The 25,516-nt window shown below is 36.1% G+C and overlaps 1 protein-coding gene across 2 annotated transcripts in view; it reads left to right on the plus strand.

Annotated features, from left to right (window-relative positions):
- Nucleotides 1-25,516, plus strand: part of LRRC9 (leucine rich repeat containing 9) — a 108,679-nt gene that overhangs the window by 35,597 nt on the left and 47,566 nt on the right. For both annotated transcript variants that reach the window (XM_059182235.1, XM_059182234.1), the window contains exons 13-17: nt 3,468-3,600; nt 5,725-5,847; nt 6,689-6,804; nt 9,393-9,605; nt 15,076-15,195. In XM_059182235.1, coding sequence (XP_059038218.1) covers nt 3,468-3,600; nt 5,725-5,847; nt 6,689-6,804; nt 9,393-9,605; nt 15,076-15,195 — 705 coding nt within the window. The remainder of the gene's footprint in view (nt 1-3,467; nt 3,601-5,724; nt 5,848-6,688; nt 6,805-9,392; nt 9,606-15,075; nt 15,196-25,516) is intronic.

Here is a 25,516-nt window from a genome sequence, read left to right on the forward strand (position 1 = left end):
GTCTTACCAAAGCTTTCCACTTAGTTTTCATAGACACAACTCTCATTCTTTCTCATATTTCATTGTTTTATTTAATGTGTTTAATTTCAATAACCATTATAACTGGTACAAAAAAAAGTTTAGGAACACAACTGGCTTTTCCTAAGCATGAAACACAGCTGGGTGGATAGAAATACATCCATTTTTTAAAAAAAAATTTTATTACTGAAATACAGATGACATATAGTGTTATATAGTTTCAGGTTTACAATATAGTAATTCAACAATTCTATACATTCCCAGTGCGTACCTTGACTAGTGTAGTTACTATCTGTCACCATACATTATTAACAATGTTATTGACCAATTCCCTATACTAGTACATCAGTATTTTTTTTTAAAGATTTTTATTTATTTGACAGAGAGAGATGACAAGCAGGCAGAGAGGCAGGCAGAAAGGGAGAGGAGGGAGCAGGCTCCCTGCTGAGCAGAGAGCCCGATTCGGGGCTCGATCCCAGGACCGTGGGATCATGACCTGAGCCTAAGGCAGCGGCTTAACCCACTGAGCCACACAGGCGCCTCTACATCAGTAATTTTTAAAGTACCCTCTTATCCTTGAACTGTCACCATACTGTGGGTTCTAGAAAGGATGGAAAATACTGCTTAATCTTGTAAACTGGTTAAGTGGCAGTCAGTGGAAGTTGAAAATTTTATTGTAGCATGTTTGTTATATTGAAATGCGATTGTGTATGTGTTTCTCTTTAAGTCCTTGAGGGGAGGGACTTTCTTAAGAGATTCTTACTGGAAATCTGATTCATGCATGATGAATAGTTGAATAGATGGGTAGATAAAAGTCATACCTTTTTCTATATATCATGTACTCTTCTCTTAAAAAGACTTACCTTTAAAATTTCTGATTATCGGGTGTGTCTGGGTGGCTTAGTCATTAAGTTCGTTCTGTGCTGGGTGGGGAGCCTGCTTGAGATTCTTTTTCTCCCACTCTCCCACCTAAAAAAAAGAAAAAAAAAGTAGATCTTATTTGACATATCTTATTTGACATATCACATATCATATTGTGATGGTTTTTATTTTTAATTATTTAATTTAAAATTATTTCCGTCTTCCCCTCTCTTTTATTTTTTTAGATTTTTTACATTTTCTGATTCTATTTTTTTTGTTGCTATCTATTTTTTCAATTATTTTTTTCACCATAATCATTTAGTGTACTCCTAATCCCCATTCCCTATTTCACCCATCCGCCCACTTACCTTCCCTCTGGTAACTATCAGTTTCTTCTCTATAGTTAAAAGTCTGTTTCTTGGTTTCTCTCTCTCTTTTTTCTTTTGCTTGTTTATTTTTTTTCTTAAATTCTACACATGAGTAGAATTATATGGTATCTGTCTTCCTCTAACTGCCTTATTTCCCTTAGCATAATATACTCTAGCTCCATCCATGTTGTTGTAAATGGCAATATTTTATTCCTTTTTATTGCTGAATAATATTCCATTGTGCATATATACCACATGTTTTTTAATCCCTTCATCTATCGAGGGACACTTAGGCTGCTTTCACAATTCGACTACTATAAATAATGTTGCAATAAACATGGGGGTGCATGACTCATTTTGACTTAGTGTTTCTGGTTTTTGTGTGAAAATACTTAGTAGTGTAATTACTGGATTGTAGTCTTGTCCTATGTTTAACTTTTTTAAAAAAGATTTTATTTCTTTATTTGACTGACAGAAACCACAAGTAGGCAGAGAGGCAGGCAGAGAGAAGAAGGGGAAGAAGGCTCCCTGCTCAGCAGAGAGCCCGATGTGGGGCTCAATCCCACGACCCTGAGATCATGACCTGAGCCAAAGGCAGAGGCTTAACCCACTGAGCCACGTGGGTGCCCCTATGTTTAACTTTTTGAGGAACCTCCATACTGTTTTCCACATTAGCTGCACCAGTTTGCATTCCATCAAAAGAGCACAGGAGTTCCTGTTTCTCCACATCCTCACCAACACTTGTTTATCGTGTTTTTTATTTTAGCCATTTTGACAGGCATGAGGTGATTTCTCATTGAAGTTTTGATTTGCATTTCCCTGTTGATCAGCGAGTTGAGTATCTTTTCATGTCTTTTTGGCCATCTATATGTCTGGAGAAATGTCTGTCCATGTCTTCTGCCCATTTTTTAATTTAAGGGTTATTTGTTTTTTAGGTATTGAGTTTTATAAGTTCCTTATATATTTTGGATACTAACCCTTTATTGAATATATCATTTGCAAATATCTTCTCTCATTTAGTAGGTTGCTTTTTGTTCTGATTCTTTCCTTTGCTATGCAGAAACATTTTGTTCTGTAGTCCTGACAGTTTATTTTTGCTTTTATTTTCCTTGCCTCAGGAGACATACCTAGAAAAATATTGCTACAGCTGATGTTAGAAAGATTACTGCCTATGCTCTCTTCATGATCTTTCCCTCTGTTATTTGAGGGCCAAGACCATGCTATAGCTGCCTAATGCCATGCACACAGCTTGTATCTGATGCATATTTAGTGATATTCACTGGAAGTCTGAGAAGATTCTATTTACTGAAACGTGGAATTTATAGTAACATGAGCCACATTTTAGTATTTATTTTTAAAAAATCTTTGGATGACAGGTTTCAATAAGAAAAAATATATAAGCAATTCAGCATTTATAGAAAAGTACATTTTTAGATAAAGTGGCTACTAATATTAAACTAGTAATAATGTCAAAACTGAGATAGTGACAAGGAAGAGCAGACCTGAGTTCAAATCACGACTTTGCTAATTTCTACTTCTGTCCTTGGATAGACTGTTTAATCCCTCTTAGCTCTAGGTTTCCTACAACTAAAAATAGAGATTTTATTGACTTTTCAGGACTGCTTTCACAGGAAGTAATGTGAATTTTACGGAAGTACTGTATTTCTGATCAAATACTTTAAGAAATAAATCTAGTCACAAAGCAAACCAAGATTTCAATGCATTAGCACAATGAGATGTATCTGGAAATCATTGTAGATTATTAAACCAAAAACACCATTATACCAAATCTTTATTTATATATCTTAAATGTATCTATCTATATGTATATATCATATCTAAATAAGAACCTTCACTGATAAAATGTCATGCAGGATTTTCTTTTTGGAATTTGCATGACTACTCATGGAGTATCCTTGCAAATGTGTAAAACTACAGCTCCATCACTACACAGTATTGTCAGCTTTGACTCTGGCTCCTTTTATGGGAATAAATATTATACTGTATCACTTTTTGTAAACCTGTTTCCATGTAAATTTAAACCATATAAATAGCCTTATACAATGAAGTTGCACCTGAAGTTTGTCTACTTCTTTTCAGCAAATCTAGCCTGACTTTTCTTTGCCCACACCCACAAACATTTACCAGTAAACCATCTGTATTGAAGCTGAAGTACTGTCAATTTTATAAAAATACTCAGACTTTGTTTTTTCTTTACAGCTGCCTCTCAGAAAAGAAGCTGTGATTCTTGCTAACAGCCTCAGTATGTGTGAGTGCCCCAGAATTGAATTTTTACAGCAAAAGTACAAAGACGAGAAGAAGAACTGTCTTGAGCCTGAGGTCTTCAGGCATGGTAATACAAATACACAGAATTTCTGAACTTTTTAGTTCTAAGTCTTCATTAGTTAATTTTGTAACATTTTTAACACTTGGTTTTATCAATCAGAAAGATTTTCTAAAAATTATTTTACTTATTATTTACCAGTGTAGTGATATATGACTCTTTGATCTATTACTTCAGTCAAGTTATAAACAAATATTTACTGATCATTGTGTAAACATTAATAGGATGGGACCCGTTTGTTACTCATGTTTAATCTAATTATATGGAACAAGCACTTTTCACGGTCTGCTTTGTTCATTGACGAGACAAGATGAGCCTAGGGTGGTCCTACTACATTGCCATCCTACCTCCTCTCTCTCAATCTCCTTTTATCTCCATTAACTTGTGTCCTAAAAATAAACTCAATCTATATGCATCACACACACACACACACACACACACCCCACGCCTCAAGTTCACAGGGCAGAGAAAAGAGAACCTGACCCAATTATGCAATAATCATCATACCAAGCACTGGGGAAGACAGTCCTTATTTGTCCTTAATTATTGTAACAGAAGATAAGAAGACCTTGTTGTAAACCTAAAACTGGCTAAAGGGGTGCCCGCGTGGCTCAGTTGTTAAGGTTCTGCCTTTGGCTCAGGTCATGATCCCAGGGTCCTGGGACCAAGCCCTGAATTGCTTGGCAGAAAGCCTGCTTCTCCCTGTCCTACTCCCCCTGCTTGTGTTCCCTCTCTCATTGTGTCTCTCTTGTCAAATAAATAAATCTTAAAAAAAAAAACAAAAAACCTGACTAAAGATAAAATGTATAGATTGAAATGTATAGATTGCTTTATAAATTACCTCATAGAAGATAAGCTTTTGGTACTTTCATTTATTCACAGTGATTAGTACTTTATTTGCATCTTGAATATACAGATAAAAGTATATGAGCCAATTTGCAAGACAGTTGTGGGAGAGGTTCCCTGTTAACCACAGGCTGGGGCAAAAAACCAGCTCATCAGGTCCTCCTGCCTCACCCTCCCACTGCTCATTGTTCAGTTCCACCAGTAGTATGGACTGGTTACTGCATGTTAGGCACCTGGTGGGTGATGGGGATACAGTCTCTGCAAACTAGACACAGTGCTCCTTATGGTACTGACAAACATTAATAATCACACAAATAAATGTAAAATTATAATTTTCATAAGAGCTGTAAGATGAAGTATTAGTGCATATGATCCAAGAGTATATAATAAGGAGAACGGACCTGGTCAAGGAGTAAGGGACGCCTACTCTTTGGTCTCCACTATTCAACCTACTGAAGACTGAGCTGTCAGAAATTTGGTTAATTTAACTCTCTAAAAGTAATATTCTAAGTTTCAGAAAATAGCTCTGCTAAGATTATTCATGTTGAACTACATGTATTTTGTAGTCTTTTATTAAGTGAAAATTAAGCAGATTATTGAATATAGAAAGAACTCCTTATTTGAAAAAAACATTTGCTTCTTTTTTCTCATTCTCCTCTATTCCCATCTTAAGAAACACCTCATGATGTTTTTCTAGATTCTTCTGAAATATGTTTCCCAAAACAATTAGGGTCTCTCAATTTTCATTTTATGACAGATACATCGTAAAAAAGGGGGGGGCATCTCAATGTTTTATGCCTAGTGATTACAAGTTACTTTATAGGACTGACTCCTAGAGATCTTTAGGATTGAGTGAATCCAAAGATCCCTTAGGAATCTAAAGGGAAAATAAATGTTTATCCATTCAGTAAATATGTATTGAGTGCCCCCTATGATCTAAGGTATATGCTAGGTGCTGATGATAAAGAGATGAATTTTTACCCAGTTAATAACAATGAAAAGTTCTTTACTTTAAATTACTTAATAAAAAAAACTTATTATTTTCTTTCCTTCTTCCTTTTCTGTAAAGCTTTGCTTGATATAATTACAGGAATCCTCTTTCATACTTACTTCATTTGGTCAACAAATATTTAGTGAGCTTCTGGGTTGCTATACAATGGCAAACAAGGTAGCCAGGATTCCTCCCCTTGCAGAACATATTGTCAGGTCTGCGACCATTAAGGAAAGTAATATGGGAAAGTTACCAAAATGAATTAGTGTTAAAATTATTTTTTTATTCATATTTAGGCATCCTCCTCATTACAAAGGTCTTCCTTGGACAGAGTGTTCAGGCTCGTGAACAGGACTCCATCAATCAAGCTAACTATCCAATGGTTAATTCAGTGTTCGTTCCTCGAAAATATATACTAAGTATGTCTGCTATAAAGAGAAATGTGCTTTAATTTTTCTGAATACAAAATGTTTGTGTTTAATACAGATGTGTAGAGTTTAACTTCTACCAACAAAGTTTGTAAACTTTTCTAAAAAATCCTTTGTTAGCTACTAGCGAGCTTCTATTTTCCTATTCCCTACTTCAGTGACATTTATATGTGTGTGTAGACTTTTATTTTGTAAATGACACATCCATACATACTCATATATATTATACATACATACTATATACATGTTTCATATGTTATATAATACATATATGTATTTCAAAAGATGAAAAACCCACCCACTTTTAATAGCAAAGGTTTTTGGGAAATACATTTGTCAAAAATATATGGCCACACATTGAATAGTAAAATGGTAAGTATAAAAAGGAAAAGGAGGGGCGCCTGGGTGGCTCAGTGGGTTAAAGCCTCTGCCTTCGGCTCAGGTCATGATCCCAGGGTCCTGGGATCGAGTCCCGCATCGGGCTATCTGCTCAGCGGGGAACCTGCTTCCTCCTCTCTCTGCCTGCCTCTCTGCCTACTTGTGATCTCTGTCTGTCAAATAAATAAATAAAATCTTTAAAAAAAAAAAAAAAGAACATGAATAAAATTAAACCCTACTAGTCTATGTAGTGAAAGGGTGACTAGAAAGTATTTCTAGAATTAAGAAACTGCCTAGGAGAGTGGAAAAAATATAAGAAATAAAATACTCTTAATAACATGATAGTTAGAACTTGCTGAGTTTATTGTTTATTAATCTGTGTAATAATGAAAAATATATATTTCATTTTGAAGAGTATTTTTCTTGTTTTGTTTTGTTTTTTATTTTACTCTAGATTCTGTCATGGGACAAAGAAACTGTGATTGCAGCGTTCGGCAGTGCAAGTGGTTTGTCTTTGATCATGACCTTGTTTTGCCAGAATACATTGTTGAATTTGAGTATATTACAGTGGTATGGATATATTTTTAAAATTGGAATTCCTTAAATAAGGACAGAACAGTAATTTGAAGTCTAATAATGTAATGTCAGATTTATATTAAACATGTCTATTTATACATAAACATATAAAATGGTTATTTGGGGCGCGCCTGGGTAGCTCAGTGGATTAAAGCCTCTGCCTTCGGCTCGGGTCATGATCCCAGGATCCTAGGATCGAGCTCCGCATTGGGCTCTCTGCTTAGCAGGGAGCCTGCTTCCTCCTCTCTCTCTGCCTGCTTCTCTGCCTACTTGTGATCTCTGTCTGTCAAATAAATCTTTAAAAAATAAAAAAATAAAATGGTTATTTGGTGAAGGGTTTAATTTTCAAAATAAATATTATGACACCTAAATGTTTTTATGAGTAATATATGGCTGTAGTCTCACTGAGAAAGTTTCAAACTATATTGAAGAATATATAATAAACATGAAAATCTGATTTCACTTCAACCCCAGCACCACTCCCTTTCATGAAGAAATCCACTGTTAACAACTTTGTGGGTTTGCTTTCAATCTTTTTTTCTATGTATTTATATATATAACAAAATATACATTTTACATAGTAGGATCAAGACCCAAGTATTTTGTGGTGTTTTTTGCCTCTAACAATATGTTTTGGACATATTCCCACTTCAGTACATATAGGCCTATACTTTTTTTTTTTTTTTAAGATTTTATTTATTTATTTGAGAAAGAGGAGAGTGAGAGAGAGAGCACGAGATGGGGAAGGGTCAGAAGGAGAAGCAGACTCCCTGCTGAGCAGGGAGCCCAATGCAGGACTCAGTCCTGGGACCCTGGGATCATGACCTGAGCCAAAGGCAGTCACTTAACCAACTGAGCCACCCAGAAGCCCAGGTCTATTCTTCATTCTTTTGGTGGCTGCATACTATCCAATAATAGTCTGATTTATTTGACTATTACTCTGGATGAAACATAGAGGTTGTTTCCAGTCTTCTTACTATTTATTTACTTACTTAAAGATTTTATTTACTTATTTGAGAGAAAGACAGTGAGAGAGAGCATGAGAGGGGAGAAGGTCAGAGGGAGAAGCAGACAAATAGTAAACAGAATGACTCAAATAACAAGAAGTCGAGAGGTGGGCAGTCCTGGTTGTTGTGACTCTTCAGTTACAGATGTCAGCAAAGAACTTAGCTCCATCATTCATCTGCTTGCTACTTCATGAGCTCTTCCCATCAGAAGATTCACTACTTTATTCACTTCTGGGTAATTTTCTTAATTCCTTTATTATTATTTTTTCTTCCATTCTCTGTTCATCCCTCTGAAACCTTGATTAGTTAAACTTTGGGCATTCTGGGACGCCTGGGTGGCTCAGTTGGTTAAGCAGCTGCCTTCGGCTCAGGTCATGATCCCTGCGTCCTGGGATCGAGTCCCACATCGGGCTCCTTGCTCCGCAGGGAGCCTGCTTCTCTCTCTGACTCTGCCTTCCACTCTGTCTGCCTGTGCTTGCTCTCACTCTCTCTCTCTCTCTTACAAATAAATAAATAAAATCTTTAAAAAAAAAAAAAAAAAAAAAAAAAACTTTGGGCATTCTGAATTGATCCTCCATGTCTTTTAATTTTTTTTCTCTCATATTTTATATCTCCATTTTTAAATTCTCTGTTCAAGAAGATTTCCTCAACCTCACTAATTTGATCTGTGCCATATCCATTTGTATTGAATATTTTTATTGAATATTTTTATTTTTAATTGAATATTTTTATTTCACTGATTGTTTTTATTTTGACTCTAAAGTATTTACCCTATTCTTTTCTATAGCAGCCTATTCTATTATGGATGCTTTATTGTCCCAGGTTTTAAATTCACTTATGGATCATTTTGTTTCTTTCTTTTTCTTTTTTTTTTTTTTTAAGATTTTATTTATTTATCAGAGAGAGAGAGGGGGAGAGAGCGAGCACAGGCAGACAGAATGGCAGGCAGAGGCAGAGGGAGAAGCAGGAGCCCGATGTGGGACTCGATCCCAGGACGCTGGGATCATGACCTGAGCCGAAGGCAGCTGCTTAACCAACTGAGCCACCCAGGCGTCCCATTTTGGTTTTTTCTAGAGCCATTTCTATTTATGTTGTTCATGCTCATTCATTTATAGTTCTTACCATAATTACTTAATTACTTAGAGCATCCCATTGCTGTTTTACTTGTTCACTCTGAACACCAGGTTTCTCTGCATCTGCTCTTCAAAGTGATTATCTCCTATACATGTTTTGGCTACCAGTTACATTTCTGCTATTGTCTTCAATTCAGTCCCTTTTGATTTATGTCTCACAATTCCTTGTCTTTTGTTGGTGCCCTTTCCATTGCTGAAAAGCTATTTAAAGATGATCTTTTGCCAGTTTTAAGGAATTTTCAATGGGAGGGGATGAACACATTTATTCTTAGCCTACAATTTTAATCTATTCTTATTGATTTCCTAATGTGATTCTGATCATCATAGGTATTGCTATATAGCTGAAAAAAAGAGATAATTCATCTTTGCTACATAGGCTGTTTCTTGTTCAAAATGATAAATACAACAACCAAATTTTCAATACTTTTAATAAATTTTTTAGGTCAAGCCTCGCTCTTTATTTTCTTCATTCAACAATATTATTTTAGAAGAAAGCAAAAAATATTCAGAAGGATCAGTATTGTCCCAGGATTTGAAATTTGATGATGAAGTTATAAAAATGGATCCCAGGATTAAGCCCAGACCAAAACTTATTAGTTTGGATGATAAAACAATACTTTCTCTTGCCAAGACTAGCATTTACAGTCATATTGTGGTGAGTATTATAAGGAATAAAATCTGGAATTTGGACCTCGAATTTGGAATCATAATCTAACACATGAAGTCTAAGGACACTAAAGCACCTATCTAGTGATGCCAGCCATCATGCTGTCAAAGTTAAAAATGCCTTGACCTTTCCTTCTTTGTGGACTAGATCAGTGTTGTTTGGTAGTAATATAATATGAACCATACATGTAATTTAAAATTTTCTCTTAGCCATGCCAAAAATGTTTTAATTAAAAGATTAATTTTAATTTTAAGGGGTGCCTGGGTGGCTCAGTGGGTTAAGCCTCTGCCTTCAGCTCAGGTCATGACCTTAGGGTCCTGGGATCGAGCCCCACATCAGGCTCTCTGCTCAGCAGGGAGCCTGCCTCTCTGCCTACTTGTGATCTCTCTCTCTCTGTCAAATAAATAAAATCTTTTTTAAAAGATTAATTTTAATTAATCCAATATATCTAAAATATTATCATTTCAATATGCAATCAATATGAAGAGTCATTAATCAGATAGTTTCAACTAAGTCTTTGATGTCTGGAGTATATTTGCATTCTATAGCACTTTCAGACTAGCCACATTTCATGTGCTCAACAGCCACATGTCGCTAGTGACTACCATACAAGACAGTACAGGCCTAGAGGATAGCCTTCTAGTTTACAAGGTATTTTATTCCTGAATAACAAGTAAGCTCTCTTTAAATGATTAAGACAGATAAGTTTCAAATCAGTTTCCAGGATTCATCAACATAGAATATCAGAGCTTTATAAAATTAATCAACAGAATTTGACTTAGTACTAAAGCAACTTTATATACACTGGGGCAGTTCTGTTGAGATATTAAGCCTACATCCATACCTTGACTTACAGATCTGTCCATTTCAAATCAGCTACCATTCTATCTGAACTATCATTAATTATCCCTGACCTCGACTACTGCGATGCCTTCTAACAGGGCTCCTGGCACTCTACCACTGCAACACTGCATAACTCCAGGAGATGCAAATCACATTATATGCTATTAATGTATTCTCTGGGTGCCATTCATTATATAACTGAATATAACTCAGTATGGGGACTAGGAGGTGCCTCCTAGAGCTGTACAACAGAGGCACTGTCCTGCTTTCACTTTGAGCCCTCAACTCATTCTCCATGTGGAAGCTAGAGCAATCTTTTCAAAACGCAAATCTGATCATGAAATCTCTGTCACCCCTCACCACTCCTACTTGAAATCCTCAAATGATTTTCCATTGTTTTAAAAATAAAGCCGAAGTCCTTAATATGGCCTATAAGATTTTGCGTCACCTGGTCCCTGGCCTACCTTACCAGACTCTCTTCATATTACCCTCTCTTTAGTTCTCTGTGCTCAGCCTCCTTTCTATTTCTTAAATGCATTCTGCGTGCATCCAGCAGAGCCACTGCACTTGCTAGTCCTCCATGTGGAATGTTCTCCCCTGACTCCCTTCTCCTAGTTAATTCCCACATAACTTATAGATCTTATATATAAGTAGATCTATACTGAAGCATTAACATTTTCTCTTATCTCTGAGTCTAGGTCAGATTCCTTTGTTATATGCTCTGTATCCTTCCTAGATTGTAAATTCCACAGGGGCAGGGGCTATGGCAGGTCTTCGATATGTATATCCCCAGTATCAGGGCAACAATATAAGATGGTGTGGTGTGCATTGCACAAGAGGGCCATATCCAAAGGGTACCCTTTAAATCATAGAGCAGTATATATACTACAATTTTCTGACCATTCTTCAAAAAATTTCTTGTACTAACAAAATCGACATATTGTGACAATTTCGTAAAAGCTGAAAATAAAGGTATCTCAAGGAAAGGATGGATCCCGCTTTCTAATTTACTCATAAACACTGTGTAGTCTAGCATCAGCTCTGCCATTTTCTAGCATAACACCTGGCACATAGGAGATACTCATTACAAAAACAATACCTTTTTTTTAAATTTTTTATTTTTTATAAACATATATTTGTATCCCCAGGGGTACAGGTCTGTGAATCACCAGGTTTACACACTTCACAGCACTCACCAAAGCACATACCCTCCCCAATGTCCATAATCCCACCTCCTTCTCCCAAACCCCCTCCCCCCAGCAACCCTCAGTTTGTTTTGTGAGATTAAGAGTCACTTATGGTTTGTCTCCCTCCCAATTCCATCTTGTTTCATTGATTCTTCTCCTACCCACTTAAGCCCCCATGTTGCATCACCACTTCCTCATATCAGGGAGATCATACAAAAACAATACCTTTACAAACAGCAATCAGTTCATACAGAGAAAGTAGGTTTGCTTGACCCTACAGAAGTGGCAAGCAAATTGATATTTGATTGATAAACTGATAAAAATACGAGAGAAGACAAGTTATTTTCACAGGACACTATCTTTCTGTGTGTGTGTACTGAAAGCTGAGATACAGATAATCAGGATGATTTTTATCTTGAAAGTCAATTACATTGCTCCAGTGTGACTTTCTAGATTGCTTGTTTATGATGACAGTCTTTTTCGAGTGACTGGGGTAAACAAAAAGAGTGAAAAAATATTTTTTAAAATAATAAGTGTGGCCAACAGTTCTGAGTCTGCTTCTGAAAATATTTAGAAAACATGTTTTCAAGTTGTTTATGGTATTGCTTTTGTCCAACTACATCATCACCATCCACGAAATCTTCAAGTCTAGGAGAGTAAGTTTTGACCTTAGCCAGTTATTATTAGGGAGGAAATTTTTATAACAAAATGACAATATCACCACCTGTATCATAAATATGCAGTCTAATGATTACAGAAGCAATCTTTGAGCTGACAGCATGGAGAAATCACTGTTTCTGCACTATAATGTCAAGATTTCATATTTGAGTAATGCATTTTTGATTTAAAAAAAGCTTTAGTAATGAAAGGCTTGATAAATGCATGAGTTCTGATTGGACTGAGCTTCTATGACATATGTTTCTATAGATTTTAAAGGGATTAAATAAAAGTTTTTTTTTTTAAACCAGCAACAGTAAAAAATAAAACAAAAAAAGTAGGTCTTTTTAAAATTTTTTTGGTTTGTAAAATAAGTAACAATGAGGAGAATAAGACTTTAGAATACCCTGGCTTGCTCATGACCTCCACCCGACTGCCTTAATTTTATCAACACCCCTAGCCTAAGAATGGAAGAACGTCTCATCCTAAATTTACCTATACGGCTCAAAAGCCAGAAAAACCTTTGAAGGCTTTTAGTAAGAATACTAGATAGTACAATAAAAATGTTTAGAAATCACACCAATTATTTTCCTTCCTTTTTGCCATTACTATAAGAGAAATATCAGGGTACACACCTCTTACTTTCTTTTCAGTCTTCCCCACTAGAAGGAGATTTTTTTGAGGCCATTCATAAAAATAAATAAAATATATAGAAATAAAGGTGGGAGGTGGGGGAGGATGGGTGAAATGGGTGAAGGGGATTAAGAGTACACTTACTCTGATGAGCACTGAGCAATGTACAGAATTGTTGAATCGTATTACACACCTGAAACTACTATAACACTGTATGTTAAAAAAAAATGTATGTTAATTTTACTTGAATTAAAAAAAAATAGACTTCTTGTTAGTTGGACGTCTGGTTTTTGCAACGACTTATTCATCTAGCATTTACCGAGCATTTGCTTTGTTTTAGGCAATGAGGTAAGTATTGGGAGTTCAAAATGAATTAGTTATTTTCCCTGTCTCATGGACCTCATTTTAGTGGAGACAGATATGTAAACAAACATAGGAAGCTTGGAGTTGCTGGGAGAATGCCACGGAAAGAGATACGTTTTGTGCAGATTTTTGAAGGATATGAGAAACTTGGTTGTTTACATCTTCCAGGCAGGGGAAATACTCTGTCTAGAAGCGTATGTTTTTGAAAGATCCTAGTGTTATCATGGAACACGGGGTGACTATGAACATAGGGTGTGTACCAGGGGAAGGTAAAGACATAGGCTGGAAAACAGGAAGATACATGGGGCTGTGGCTGGAAGAGTAGGAGGCATGCTACAATAGGATGGGTTTTTTTGTTTTGTTTTGTTTTTTAAAATTTTTTATTTTTATTTTATTTATTTATTTTTTTTAATTAATTTTTTATTTTTTATAAACATATATTTTTATCCCCAGGGGTACAGGTCTGTGAATCACCAGGTTTACACACTTCACAGCACTCACCAAAGCACATAATAGGATGGGTTTTTGAAGGTAAATTTTAAATTTTAGATTTTCCTTAAGGAACAGTTGCTGTGTTTTTAAAGACCCCAACTTTAGCAACTTGTGGCTAGATTTAAGTCAGACTGATGGTACGGCTATCAAGTGGAAACTATGCAGTAGTTCGAAGGACAAATAAGAGACTGAACTAAGGCACTTGTAGTGGTAATAGTATGGAACGGTTGGTTTGAGAAACATTTCTAGAATAAAGTGTTTATGGAAAAGGGGAAAGGGGGGTGGTAAACAATATCTGTTCGATAGACAGTGAAAGTCTCAATCAGGTCCAAAAACATAGACTGACAGGCAGATATAAAGGAAAAATGTTGTATTCAGTTTGGACATGTTAAGTGTAAGGTTTCTGTAGATGCTATCATGGATGATACCGGTATGTAACCTGTAGAATAAACTACTCTACATAATTTCATCCTTCTTAACAATCTTAACCAAGTTTTGACAACTATTCGACATTCAGATGTTTCTTGGAATTTATGTTATGTCCACGGTATAATAGGGTGTAAGATGGTGGTGGTGAGTGAAGAGATCTGAGAGGTAGACACTTGATTTTATCATAATCTCCATTTGTTGTGAATACTGCAGTCAATTATATTAACGCATTTTCTTGTGCCACTACTTTTGATGTAGACTATGCAAGAATGTAATCTTCACTTGATATCATTCACAATGGTGTAGTCAAAAGATAGAAAAATAGTCATCAGGGTATCCCCTAAATATACATCTGTATGAACATTCCTTTTTACTGAGCACAGGATCAAATGGATAGGGAAAGTTTAGACCAAATTCTGATAGAGAAACATTTTCCCTAGCCCCTTATTTGAGTCTGTCCCCCTGCTTTAAGACCCTCAGCCTCTGCTCCTTAGTCCAGTGCCCTCATAGTTTCCTGCAGTCAGGGTGTAGCCCTGCCATCTTCTTTTGTGAGATATCCTCGCCAAAACCCCAAATCTTTAGGGCCTACGTTGCTCACTGGCTAGCTTGAGAAATAGGCATGCCTCAATAAATATCTTAACAATATATTTAACTGTTTTCTAAAAAGAATTTCTAGACCAAGTGGAAAACCAAATTAATCAAGAACAGGATTCAGTAATGCTATTATAAGCTCTACCTTTTAAAAGCATACATTAGGCTTACTTCTTATTGGCTCTCTCTTAATATTACTTAAATAACTATGATGTAGAATATAATCTGTCTTATTTTTTAATTTACATTTCATTTTATTTCAGAATCTGAATCTCCATGGAAATAGCTTGAGTAAATTGAGAGATCTCTCCAAGTTAACAGGACTTCGAAAACTTAATATCAGCTTCAATGAATTTACTTGTTTAGATGATGTATACCACCTGGTAAGAACTGTCCTTTTGAAATTATTTAAGTAAAAGAATTAATTTAAAAGATATATTATTTTTGTAATGAAGACCTCAAACATACTATATTCGAGATTATGCAGCTCAAATTAGGAACACAACACTGTGGTATGTTACTTTGTCCAAAATAGGTCTTTGGGCACCTAACTGGCTCGGTCAGTTAAGTGTCTGCTTTCAGCTCAGGTCATGATCTTGGGGTCCTGAGATCGAGCCCTGCATTGGGCTCTCCGCTCAGCAGGGGAGTCTCCTTCTCCCTCTACCAGTGCCCCTCCCCCCACCTGTTTGTGCTCTCTCTGTCTCAAATAAATAAAATATTTTTAAAAATAAAATTAAAAGTGTCAGATTCAGATTCCATTTGCAAACCAAATATACACCTGTGGTCATACCTGATTTCTAACTACTTTAAAGTAAATTCATTTTAAAACTACTCCAGACTTATTTTTAAAATGTTCTTTGGAAATTGGCATTTCCATTTTCTTCTGCTCTTGTTTTCTCATTCTTATTTTTCTCCTTGTGAGTCTTTACTTCTTCATTTTCTGATTCACCACTTCATATCTAAGGCTGTTAGTTCTCTTCCCATTTGTTCATTATTCATGTTGTTATTTCTCTTTCTTTCTTCCTTGTCCTCTCTGTCACATGCACAGATCTTATTTGATTTGTGTTTGCCCCACCATAGACCATAGGACAAACACAGTAATGCACCATGTACACATAGCTAAGCATTTTATCTGGCTTTTGTTTTCTCTGTTATATATCATACAACAAAAGTAATTGCATATGTGGCTCCAGAATGCCAACCCAGCCAGCATCCCCTGTTTCCACTGGTCCCAAGTCACTGGCCTAACTTTCCAGAACATATCATCATTCTCAGCTCTTACTCATTCCCTACCCCCTTTCAACCATATCAAAGCATCTGTGTTGCTGCTTCTCCCACTGTGGTGGGAGCTGTTGCTTTCCTTACTGATCTTAAGTTTTAGTACTAAATCTCCATCCTTATTTCTTTTTGTAAGCCAAAGTCCTTTTGTTTTTTTTTTTTTTTTAAGATTTACTTAGGGTGCCTGGGTGGCTCAGTGGGTTAAGCCGCTGCCTTCGGCTCAGGTCATGATCCCAGGGTCCTGGGATCGAGTCCCACATTGGGCTCTCTGCTCAGCAGGGAGCCTGCTTCCTCCTCTCTCTCTCTGCCTGCCTCTCTGCCTACTTGTGATCTCTCTCTCTCTCTCTCTCTGTCCAATAAATTAAAAAATATATATTTACTTATTTAAGAGAGAGAAAGAGTGGCGGGGAGGAGCAGAGGGATGGGAAGAGAGAACTCAAAACATCCAGGGGCCCAAAGCCGAGGTCCTTTTTAATAGAATCCCTGATAGTTTGATACACAGTTTGAGGAAAGAAGGTAGTTTAATAGAGGTCTCAAGACTATATGTAAGTTGTTGGCATTTTTTATTTAACTTTTTTCTGATTGCCAGTGGTTACAGAGGTTGTAACAGTCATAATTTTGCTTATGCACAAAATTTAAAGAGTAAGCTCTTGAGCCGCCTGAGTGACTCAGTCGGTTAAGCATCCAACTCTTGATTTCAGCTCAGGTCATGCTTTCGGGGTGATGGGATCAAGCCTGCATCAGCAAGGATCAGCTTGAGATTCTCTCTCTCTCACCCTCCTCCTCTGCCCCTCCTCACCACTCTCACAATAAATAAATCCTTTGTGTGTTTGTTTGTTTGTTTGTTTGTTTGTTTTTAAAGTAAACTCCCAAGTCAGGCAAAGCACATGGATAGTGCTTTTAGATAGTGCTTTTAGACAGCTTAGCCAGCTGCCCAGCATGTATTTTGCAGTATAGTTTTATTGTTCTCCTTGGATATAAAAATTTCTATCACTGTGTACTTACTGGATTGATATTACTGTGGCCATTTTACAAACAAGAGAACTGGACAAACTGTATGCCCAAGTGGTATTTTCAAATTTTAAGATTAGCAAAGGTAGCTAGTAATAAACCTCTCAAACATCAAGTATCTGATGTGTAAAGGTGTCTTGAAAAATGACTGTAGGGATGTTAGGGGTGATCAGAGAGAGGAGATACTCTATAGGTGTATATTCAGCTTTTTATTATAAAAGAAAATACAGATATAGAAAACTACATACTACAAGCATGTGGTTCAGTAATTAGGTGAACATGCTTATTACTGATGCAGGTCAAGAAACAGAACTTTATAACCTACAACACAAGCCCCTTCTATATATTCCCCATCCCCTCAATAAATCATTATCCTCACCTCTTTAGTAATCCTCTCCCTGCATTTCCCCCGTAGTTCTATCACCCAAATGTGCCTCCCCACCTAGCACAATAGTTTGGTTTTGCCATTCTAGAAATTGTTTGTCTCTCTTAATTTATAGGTTTCCCTTCTCCCGTCTCTCCCTCCTCCCCTTCCACTCTCCATAGTTTATCTGTAGAAATACTTCGAACTTCTAGTCCCAAAAGTGTCCCACAGTCTGGACCCTGTTGTTGATTTGCTTATGATATAACCCTACATGACCTCAACCCTCCATATTGTCTGCTAATTGACAGCTAGATACAGAGACTGGGTCAGGTTCAGGTTCCATTCCTCTGGCAAGTCTATAGGAAGCAGATGATATCTGATTGACTCACTTTTCTGATGCCAGTAGCCATTGTTAATGCTTAGTCCATTAATTCATCAGTGATTACAAAATGGCAATATTCTTATTCTGTCATTTCTTTTTCATTTCTTAGTTAGACTGTTTTTGCATAGATACTTCCCTTCATCTATTATTTGGTTATCAGTACTCCCAGTAATGTAGAAAATGCAGAACAGGGGCACCTGTCTCGCTTAGTCCGTAGAGCATGCAACTCTAGATCTTGTGGTCGTGAGTTCAAGTCCCGTGTTTCACGCAGGGATTACTTAAGAAAGAAAGAAAGGAAGGAAGAAAGAAAGGAAAGGAGAAAAGGAAGGAAGGAAGGAAGGAAGGAAGGAAGCAGGAAAAAAAGAAAATGCAGAATAGATGCTTACTTGTCTTTATTTACCAATTTTGAAGATAATGAATTGGTTCCTTGTGTTTTCTCACAGATATGTAATTCCTTTTTTGTTTTAATATCATTAGGAATACAGGGACCTAAACATACTCAATGAGAGTCCATCCACTGCAACCTTTATCATGGTTGAAGCTCAGATGGTCTCATCGTTAGCCAATGGGAACGTCTTAAAGTTTGCTTCTTTTGCCATGACCCTAGTGGTCTCTGATAGCTTCTTTACCACCTGTTATAAGAGATGTTCCACATACATTTTCTGTCTTCTGTTGTAGACATGGGATTAGCCATTTTTTCAAGGAGCTCTAGTTTCTTTTATTTTTTTTAAAAATGATTTTATTTATTTGAGAGAAAAAGAGAGAACATGAGCAGAAGAAGGAGCAGGGTAGGGGAAGAGGGAGAAAATGTCTAGCAAGCATGGTGCTGAGCACAGAGTTTAATTCAGGCCTTGATCCCACAACCCTGCGCCGAAACCAGAAATCTGGCACTTAACTGACTGAGCCACCCAGGTGACCTTAGCACTAATTTATCTTAGAGAGAAGTGGTATGTCAGGTTTGGTATTTGTTTCTAGGTCATTCCATTGGACAGACTTGTTGTGGGGAAGGGGCGTCTGCATGTGTGTGTGTGATATGTATGTATATGCATATAAACTATATATGTATGTATATGTATAGGGTATAATGCATGTATATCTAAAACTAACCTCACAAATTTATATTGGTATTTCCAATTCAGATTCAAGACCGAAAATCTTTTAGCTTAACCTTTTCTCTGTTACTTACAGCTCTCTTTTTTATTCTCACAGCAAGAATCCTGATTCCCAAGGATACAAAGTGATAGCATTGGAATATTTAATAATTGATTATTGTTTTATTGCTATTACACACACAATAGTCTCAGAATGATAGCACTAATACTCTCATCAATATGGTTACTGGAAAGATTTTTTTTTTAATTTTGTGTGTGTTCTCTGCATTATTACTCATTTAAAAAAATAATTAAAATTATCATTCCATATATATTCAGTCAGACCATGTAGCCTTACTCTATGTACACCCTCCCTTTTAGTTCACTGGTAATTATATTTAATTCTTATCACCACACCTTAGGTTGGTATCTCTGAAAAACATTTTGATTGTCTGAAAAATATTTGATTATAGATTCCTTGGGAAGGGCTTATGGGAACAATATTTACAATCCTTCCATTACTACATGTGGATAATAGTTTTTCTATATCCTTTATACATGAATGGCAGCTTTGCAGGATATAGAATCCTTAGCTCACAATTTATTTCCTTGGGCATCTTAAATGCTATTTTGTTTTCCTCTGACATAAAGTGTTGCTGTAGAAAAGTCTGATGAGAATGTATAATTTTTTTCCCTTAAGTTACATGCTTTTTACTTTTAGATGGCCAGTTTCTTTAAAGTCCAGTAATTTTACTGGAATATATCTTGGTATTTGTTGCCAGGACCAGTATTTCGGAACTACAGTATGCTTTTCCAAAATGCAGATTAAAATAATTTTTTCTTTCTTTTTCTTTTTTTAAAGGTTTTTTTTTTTAATTTAAAGATTTTATTTATTTATTTGAGAGACAGAGAGCATGAGAGAGTATCAGCAGCAGGGAAGGACTGAAAGAGAAGCAGGATCCCCACTGAGCTGAGAGCCTGATGCAGCGCTCTACCTCAGGACCCTGGGATCGTGACCTGAGTTGAAGGCAAATGCTTAACCTACTGAGCCACCCAGGTGCCCCTTTCTTTTCTTTTTCTAACCTGGAAGTTTTTAGACATTTTTCTGTTTCCTTGTAGGGTTTTTATTTTTTTTTTTTTTCAGGGTCTCACCTTATTCATACATTGAATCTTTATCTATCTTCGCTCTTTGTCACATTCTCCCAAGTCCTTTTTATCTCTTAATTAAAAAATGTTTTTATTAAGTTCAATTAGCCAACATATAGTACATCATTAGCTTTTGATGTAGTGATTCTTTAGTTGCATAGAACACCCAATGCTCATCAGATCATGTGCCCTCCTTAATGCCCATCACCCAGTTACCCCATCCCCAAGCCCCCTCTCTTCTGTAACCCTCAGCTTGTTTCCCAGAGTCCAGAGTCCCTCATGGTTTGTCTCCCTCTCTGATTTCTTCCCATTAAGTTTTCCCTCCCTTCCTCTATGGTCCTCTGCACTATTCCTTAAATTCCATAAGTGAGTGAAACCATGTGATAACTTGTCTTTCTCTGATTGACTTATTTCACTCAGCATAATAACTTCCAGTTTCATCCACATCGATGTAAATAGTAGGTATTCATCTTTTCTGATGGGTGATTAACATTCCCTTGTATATTTGAACCACATCTTCTTTATCCATTCACCTGTTGAAGGACATATTGGCTCCTTCCACAGTTTGACTATTGTGGACATTGCTGCAATGAACAGTGAGGTGCAGGTGCCCGTTCAGATCACTACATTTGTATCTTTGGGATAAATACCCAGTAGTGCAATTGCTGGGTCATAGGATAGCTCTATTTTTAACATCTTGAGGAACCTCCAAATTGTTTTCCAGAGTGGCTGTACCAGCTTGCATTCCCACCAACAGTGTAAGAGGGTTCCCCTTTCTCCACATCCTTGCATTTGTTGTTCCTTTCTTGTTAATTTTGGCCATTCTAACTGGTGGTATTTCATTGTGGTTTAAAATTTTAAATTAATTTGATTTTACAATTCTTCCCTTTTTTATACTTTCTCTGTCTCTTAAAGCGATTATCTATTGTATTTACTAGTTTTGTGTTTGACTACTTAGTCTTTGTTTCTAAAATGTTCTTATTTAATTTCAAATTCTTTTATGGGCTCTTTCATCTCACTTCTGAATATTTCTAATCCAGATTTATGTTGTTATCTTATATTTTGAAGCTTTTTTAACATCTTTTTGCTTGTTTTAAAATAGTAAGTTAAGGGGCGCCTGGGTGGCTCAGTGGGTTAAGCCGCTGCCTTCGGCTCAGGTCATGATCTCAGGGTCCTGGGATCGAGTCCCGCATCGGGCTCTCTGCTCAGCAGGGAGCCTGCTTCCTTCTCTCTCTCTCTGCCTGCCTCTCAATGTACTTGTAATTTCTCTCTGTCAAATAAATAAATAAAATCTTTAAAAAAAAAAAAAAGAAAGAAAGAAAAGAAAGGCGGTGCATTGTTTAAAAAAAAATAAAATAAAATAGTAAGTTAATAATCTTAAATTTCTGAGCATATCTTTCTGGTGTACTTTTATTGCCCACAGCAATGTCTCTCCCTCTCTCTCTCTCCGCACCCCCACCTCCTTCCGCCTCCCTCGCACTCCTAGCTTTGCCTGGGATTGGATCTCAATACTTTTCTTTTGCTCATTTTTTAAACTTTGAAAATGAACTGGGGTTTGAGAAAGCTTTCCTACCTTCACAGATCTCCCTCTTGTTTATATGTGCTTTTAAAAAAATTGTAGTGCTTCTTTTCTGAGATTTCCTGACTCTATTCCCTTCTTCTATTTTTTTTCTCTCTCTCTCATTTTTGCCTTTTTTGTCCTTATCCTGTTTCATTTTTGCCTTAGCCTCAACAGTTTCTTCTTTGAGAAGGATTCTATTCTAGAAGGGAGCCCTGGTGGGGCAGTTTTAAGGTTCATAAGTGTTAGATTGCTCCAGTTGCTTCAGATCTTTCTCTGATGGGTCCCATGCACTCATCCCATGCAAAACTCCTTCCAGCTGTACTCAGATTTGTTGCCTTACTTTCCAGTAAACACTGGCTGACTATTTGGAGGCTCTATTGTTCTCAGGTCCATCAGATACTGCCCTGATGCTTCCTTCTTCCTCTCACATAGATATGGATACCATGTAGGTCTTGTGGTTGTTGGTGGTTTATCCTACAGCTTCTTTGGGGGCTTATGGGGACACCCTGTCATGTAACTTGGTTATAAATCTTGTCCGTAGAATTTGGGTTTTTATCATTTTATTCTGTTTTCATGTGGGGATTCAGAGATTGAAAACCTATGCTGCCTCTGCCTCTTTATTCTCCAGTAGTGAGCTTTGCATGTGTGTTTAATGTGATTTATGGTTACCGTGGCATTACAAAAGGTTATGATCTAGTTTAATCACTCACCTGTCATTCCTATTGTCTTCTACATTTTTTAAGTTGCCTTTAAGATATTTCATTTTTACTGTCATTTTCCTTAAGCATATCTCTAACATGGAGAGTTTCCATAATCCACTTGCATGCTAGAAGTTACTTCTACTAAGTTCCAGAAAGTAAATGTATTGTTTTTAAGTATTTATCATCCTGGTCTTGACTTTTAAATTAAAACACCCAACCTAACACTGTTTATATAATGGAAGACTTGGCCTTCGTTAATGGTAGGGAAAATATATATACTATATGGTTTTTTTTTTTTAAAAGCCTAAGCAAGACATCCTTACAAGATAAATTAAAAAGTCCTAAGATTCATGTTTATCATTCAGTCACCTGAACTATCAAGAAAGGAGAGTATCTAAGAGAAAGGAACAGGAAGAGATTTTTTTCCTCTGAAAATAGCTCCACCACAGTCAGAGTTGGCCAGGGAAAGACAAATATGTATAGCTATTTGCAATCTTAATCTAGATTATGTGCCTAATTTTTTATTGAGACAATACTTCTGTCTTATCTTTTCTAATGAAAAATTTATTGCTAAAGTGATAACCTAGAGAGAGCTAATTTATATTTAGAGAATGAACCATTACCCCTAAGAATTTTTAAAAGAGGTATTGTGAGTTTTAATCTTTGTAAGTTGGCTGTACTGTACTGGAATTTAAGAATGACAAACTGAAGCACAAGAAATATTAAGAAAGAAACCCCTCTACAAAAACTGAAAGTACTCTTCTATGAACAGCTATGTTCATAGAGTCTGTTTTATATCTTTGGGAATAGAAAAATTGAGATCCCACCCCCATTTTCAAGGAAAGAAGGCAGTTACATTTTATGATGTATGGTTCCAAAATGCTAGTCTACATTCAAATGCCAGAATTTGGGACAAGTTTTTACCACTTTATGATGAAAATAGGGAGAAGACAGGCCATGTAATAAATTTTTATAAAGCCAAATTGAGGGACGCCTGGGTGGCTCAGTTGGTTAAGCAGCTGCCTTCGGCTCAGGTCATGATCCCAGCGTCCTGGGATCGAGTCCCGCATCGGGCTCCTTGCTCCACAGGGAGCCTGCTTCTCCCTCTGACTCTTCCTTCCACTCTGTCTACCTGTGCTCGCTCTCACTCACTCTCTCTCTGACAAATAAATAAATAAAATCTTTAAAAAAAAAAAAAAAAAAAAAAAAAAAAAAAAAAAAGCCAAATTGATTTCATTTTAAAGACTGTTCTAAGATTATGTCCTTAACACTATCAAATATTAGGTGCCTGGGAGGCTCAGTGGGTTAAGCCTCGGCCTTTGACTCAGGTCATGATCCCAGAGTCCTGGGATCGAGCCCCACATCGGGCTCTCTGCTCGGCGGGGAGCTGGCTCCCCCCCCCCCGCCTGCCTCTCTGCCTACCTCTCTGCCTACTTGTGATCTCTCTCTCTGTCAAATAAATTAAAAAAATCTTTTTAAAAAATACTATCAAATATCCTTTTGTTCAAGAAATTATGATAGCAAATGATTATATGTTTGTTTGTTTGTTGTTTTACTATGCTTTTTTATGAGAATAAAAAGTCAGTAACATTATTTGGTTTCCAGGAATTTTTTGAAAGATTTTAATGATCTTTCAAAAAATTTTTCAAAAAAAAATGAATGAAAGGGGAAAAAAAAGATTTTTTTTTAAATCGGTACATTCAACTTCTGCAACCTGAACCACTGTAATAACTGCTTTTCCAAGAACATGAACTATAGCAGTGATTAATTCTATGCTGAATTCAAACAACTGTTTTGAATTACCTATAAAGATATCAAGTTCACTGTTAATCTATAGTAATATTACCTTTTATTTTAAAAAATATGTTGCAAACAAGATGGGACCAGGAGGGAGAGAAACCATAAGAGACTCTTAACCTGACAACACAAACAGAGGGTTGCAGTGGGGTGGGAAGGGAAGGATAGGGTGGCTGGGTTATGGACATTGGGGAACGTATGTGCTATGGTGGGTGCTGTGAAATGTGTAAGCCTGATGATTCAAAGACCTGTACCCCTGGGGAAAATAATACATTATATGTTAATAAAAATAATTTTAAAAAAATAAAAGCATTAAGTGAGAAAAAAAATGTGTTGCAAAACGTCTTCTTAAAGTTCTCTTCTTTTTTCTAGGTCTGAATTAGTATATACCTTAAAAGAAAATTTTATTTGCAACAAATAAAGTAACAAATTAAGTCTTAAAGACTTCTTACAAATAATTAGGTGAAGATCTAAATAGATAAATGGCTAAAGACAAGAAACACAATAAACAAAAATGAAAATTTAAAAATAGCTAATACAAACACATGGAAAGATGTTCAACTTCACTGGTAATAAGCAATATAAATTAAAATAAAGCAGGTGGAACTGGTGGGTATTTAAGAAAATGTGCATTCCCATATCCTACTGTTGGAAGAAAAAATTGGTACAAACTTCCTTGAAAATTATTTAGCAGTATTTATCAAAAATCTTAACAATATAGGGATGCCTGCATGGCTCAGTTGGTTGAGTGTCCAGCTCCTGATCTCAGGTCATGGTCATGAGTCTGAGCCCTGTGTTAGGCTCCCCACCATTCATGGAGCCTACTTAAAAAAAAAAAAAAAAAGTTAAAAAAATCTTAATATAGAAATCCTTAAAACTTATAATCCCACTTCTAAAAATCTTTTCTGAAAAAATAAAAGAGTCTCAGTTTAATTATCACAATCATGGATCTTTGTTGCAGTGCTGCCAACAATTAGAAGCCACATAATTGTTCATAGTAAATCTTTAAAAATGATCCTAACAGTTCACTTATTGGAATATTATACAATCATGAAAAACCATTTTGAAGAATACTTAATGATGTGTGAACACCCAAAGGGATACAAATCTCTATATAATACTATATATATATATATATATATATATATATATATATATATATAATAATTTTTTGTAAGGAAAATATTTGCACATATAATTAAAAAAACAATGTTCTCAGTGGTTCCTTCTAAGTTCAGAATTACATGTTTTTTCTATTTTTCTTTTAATTTATTTACTACATTTCCCAAATTTCCAACATAGACCATATATTAGTTTAATGATTTTTAAGTTATTAAAAGTCATGTACTTTTAAAAATGAGAATTATAGAATA

The sequence above is a fragment of the Mustela lutreola genome, chromosome 7, assembly GCF_030435805.1.
Source record: "Mustela lutreola isolate mMusLut2 chromosome 7, mMusLut2.pri, whole genome shotgun sequence".
Classification (NCBI taxonomy): domain Eukaryota; kingdom Metazoa; phylum Chordata; class Mammalia; order Carnivora; family Mustelidae; genus Mustela; species Mustela lutreola.